The 2,867-nt window shown below is 46.1% G+C and overlaps 1 protein-coding gene across 1 annotated transcript in view; it reads right to left on the minus strand.

Annotated features, from left to right (window-relative positions):
- The window catches only part of ZEB2 (zinc finger E-box binding homeobox 2), a 134,760-nt gene extending 133,975 nt beyond the window's left edge, over positions 1-785 (minus strand). The window contains exon 1 of the mRNA XM_010853708.1: positions 709-785. Coding sequence (XP_010852010.1) covers positions 709-785 — 77 coding nt within the window. The remainder of the gene's footprint in view (positions 1-708) is intronic.
- Between the last annotated feature and the right edge of the window lie 2,082 nt (positions 786-2,867).

Below are 2,867 nucleotides of genomic sequence, written 5' to 3' on the forward strand. Positions count from 1 at the left end.
CCCTCCCCGCCCCCCGCCCCCAGCCTTGGCCCCGAGGCGCTTTGTGTTTGTTACTGTTTGGTGTGTTGCACCCGCGAGGGGATCAGAGAGACAAGAATTACATCTTCAAAATGAGTCATAACTCCTGACCGTATGAGGGAATGCACACGGCGGTACAGTAAGGCTGCTTGACTCAAGGCTAGGCGGACCCTTTCCTCCGAAAAGTCCTCAGCCCGGCTCGGCAACTTGGGGTGAGGCGAAGCTTTCTTTAGCTCTCATCTTGTCTCACCACCCCCCACCCCATTCCTCAGAGGAAGCAAACAAACAAACAAACAAACAACGCGAAACAACCCCCGATGAAGCACACTCGGGCAAATTGATAATAGTAATTATAGGAAGCCCACTCGCCCCGCGTCCCATCCCCTCCCCTTTCGCAGTTTATCGAGACACTGTCTCTTCCCTCCCCCCCACACCCCCGCCCCCAAATTAGGATTCCCGTTTCACGCCGCAATAAGAAATATAATTATAAGCCTCTTTGGACACTGTCCCTCCCGCCCCCCCCCCACCCCGCCGCCACCTTCTCCACTTTGACAATATTTACTTAAGTATTTCCCCCCACCTCACTCACACACATGCTCCCCCACACTGGTTCCCTTAAATAGTTGCAGTAGAAAATTGTTTTTTTCCCCTCAAGAAAGGAAAGAGAAAGTCCAACCGCTACGACAGTACTTTTCAGCTCTACTGAATGATCGTATCCTTTCTGGCTTCGAAACTTTTGTACCTAAAAATCGAGAGAGGCGCTGCATTTTTTCAGCTGAAACTGTCAAAACTTGGAGAAGGGGAACCTCGGAGGCAGGCAGGAGAGGAGGAGAATCCCGAAACTCGATGGAGGTTGGGAAGATGCTGTGCCTCGAGGATTAGTTTAAACAGGGGGCTATAAAAGATGTAACAGATGCAAACTGTAACACAAGGGCCATTAACCCTTTCTCTGCCGAGTACACTCGGTCCCCACGCCCCGCACCTATTGTCTCCTGTGCTAGAAGCTTTGCGGAAAACCTGGAAAGTGAGTATCAGTTTCCACACATTTGCTGAGAGGGGTAAGGGGTGGGGGGTGGGGGCAGAGAGAAGGGGAAGTAGATGATTTAGAAAGCACCTTGAATTTAACCTGGGCATAGTGGCAGCCTTTTAAGTTTGACACATTTTGTCATGTCTTGGCTCTCCTGTGGATTTGAAATTGTTGGGAAAAATCCTGAAATACAGATATGGACACACAAGTGTCTGGGATGAAACAGCTGGCCTGTCTGTATTCCTGCTGAGACTTACGCACGATTGCATATAAATACATGTTTAATAAAGTAAGCTGCTAGTTTTATGAGCATGTGTGTGTGAGGGACAGACAGGGCATTTGTGCTGTAAACTTTATCTTTGCCTGTTATTTCTAACTCTGGAGTTAGTAATCTTACCTTCATCATTATAGGGGGAGCATATAAAATATGTAAGTAGGTGGGAGACACACATATTCATGTTAACCGGGATCACCCCTGTTCCTGGGAACTCCTGCTATCTCGACTTTTCAGTGCCAAAGTATGGAATGGGATATTTGAGTGTATGTATCTTCTGCCTCTATATGACTTTGCCATTGGAAATACAATTTCAAAAGTTATCCTTAATTTAAAACCCTACCATCCTGACGGCAGTTTTCTTCCCAGCTGTAGTGAGGGCCCCCCCCCCCACTTTGGTAAACGACTCAAGTTCCATGAGGACTTTCACTTCTTTATTTATCATCACAGAAGTGAGGTGTTACTTCACATACACACACACACAAAGAATGAAATAAAGAAATGAAACTCGCTAAGCAGACAAAAACAGGCAACTTTCTACTTAGAAAACAGCCTTCTTCGGTGGGAAAGGTTGGACTGCCATATCAAAGAGAAAGACTTGCTCCCGAATTTGGTAGGTTTGTATCCGTCAAGTTTTGTAATTATTAACAGGTATTTGCCAAGTTTTAATTGCTGAATATAATGAATTGGAACTAGAGTGAAAATAAAGCAAAATCTCTCCCCTCGAAGAGTTTTTATTCCAACCATACAGTTCTCAATAAAACTTTTCCAAGGCTGGGTAGTAAAAGGCACCTTTGGTTACCTGAATGGACAGGTACGGGGCAAATTATTTGGGGGAGGAAAAAAAGGGGAGAAAAAGAAGGAGAGAGACACAGGGAGTGCGAGAAAAACCGAAGAAGTCACTCTTGGGAAAAGCTTGCCATAAAGGAGCTAAACCCACCTGAAATTCCTACCCACAGACACTCCTTCTCACTTTAGACTCACATCCCCACTTAAAAGGAGAAAATCATAAAAGGAAGGTGGAGGGGGTGACCATGCCAAAAAGGAATAAAAAGAGAGAAAAGGGGAAAAAAAAAAAAAACCTACCTGCGAAGTCTTGTTTGTAGTTTTGGCCAGAAATGGTGAGAAGAAAAAGCATGAAGAAGCCGCGAAGTGTGGGGGAGAAAAAGGTGGAAGCGAAGAAACAGCTCCCGGAGCAAACTGTACAAAACCTCGCCAAGAGTGTCTGGAGGCAGGACCGTTATTCCTGCGGAGCAGGTTAGAACTGATCTCTTTCGGCCACTCCAGGAAACACAAACCTGGGGACGGACTGACGTGTTACGCCTCTTCTAATGACATTTTTTTCTTTTTCTTTTCTGTAGGAGAGAGAGAGACCCTGAAACACGCGCCACCTATCTTTGTGGGGAGGGATAATTGAAGCGCCCTGAGCGTGAGCATCATGTGAAAACGTGATCGCCAAGTTTCTCTCTGGGAAAGGATCTGGGATAGATTATACCTTGAAGTCTCCGCAAACGCTTTAGTGGAAGAAATGAAATTCCACCTCCCTCC

Source organism: Bison bison, unplaced genomic scaffold (assembly GCF_000754665.1).
Source record: "Bison bison bison isolate TAMUID 2011002044 unplaced genomic scaffold, Bison_UMD1.0 scf7180017864330, whole genome shotgun sequence".
Classification (NCBI taxonomy): Eukaryota; Metazoa; Chordata; class Mammalia; order Artiodactyla; family Bovidae; genus Bison; species Bison bison.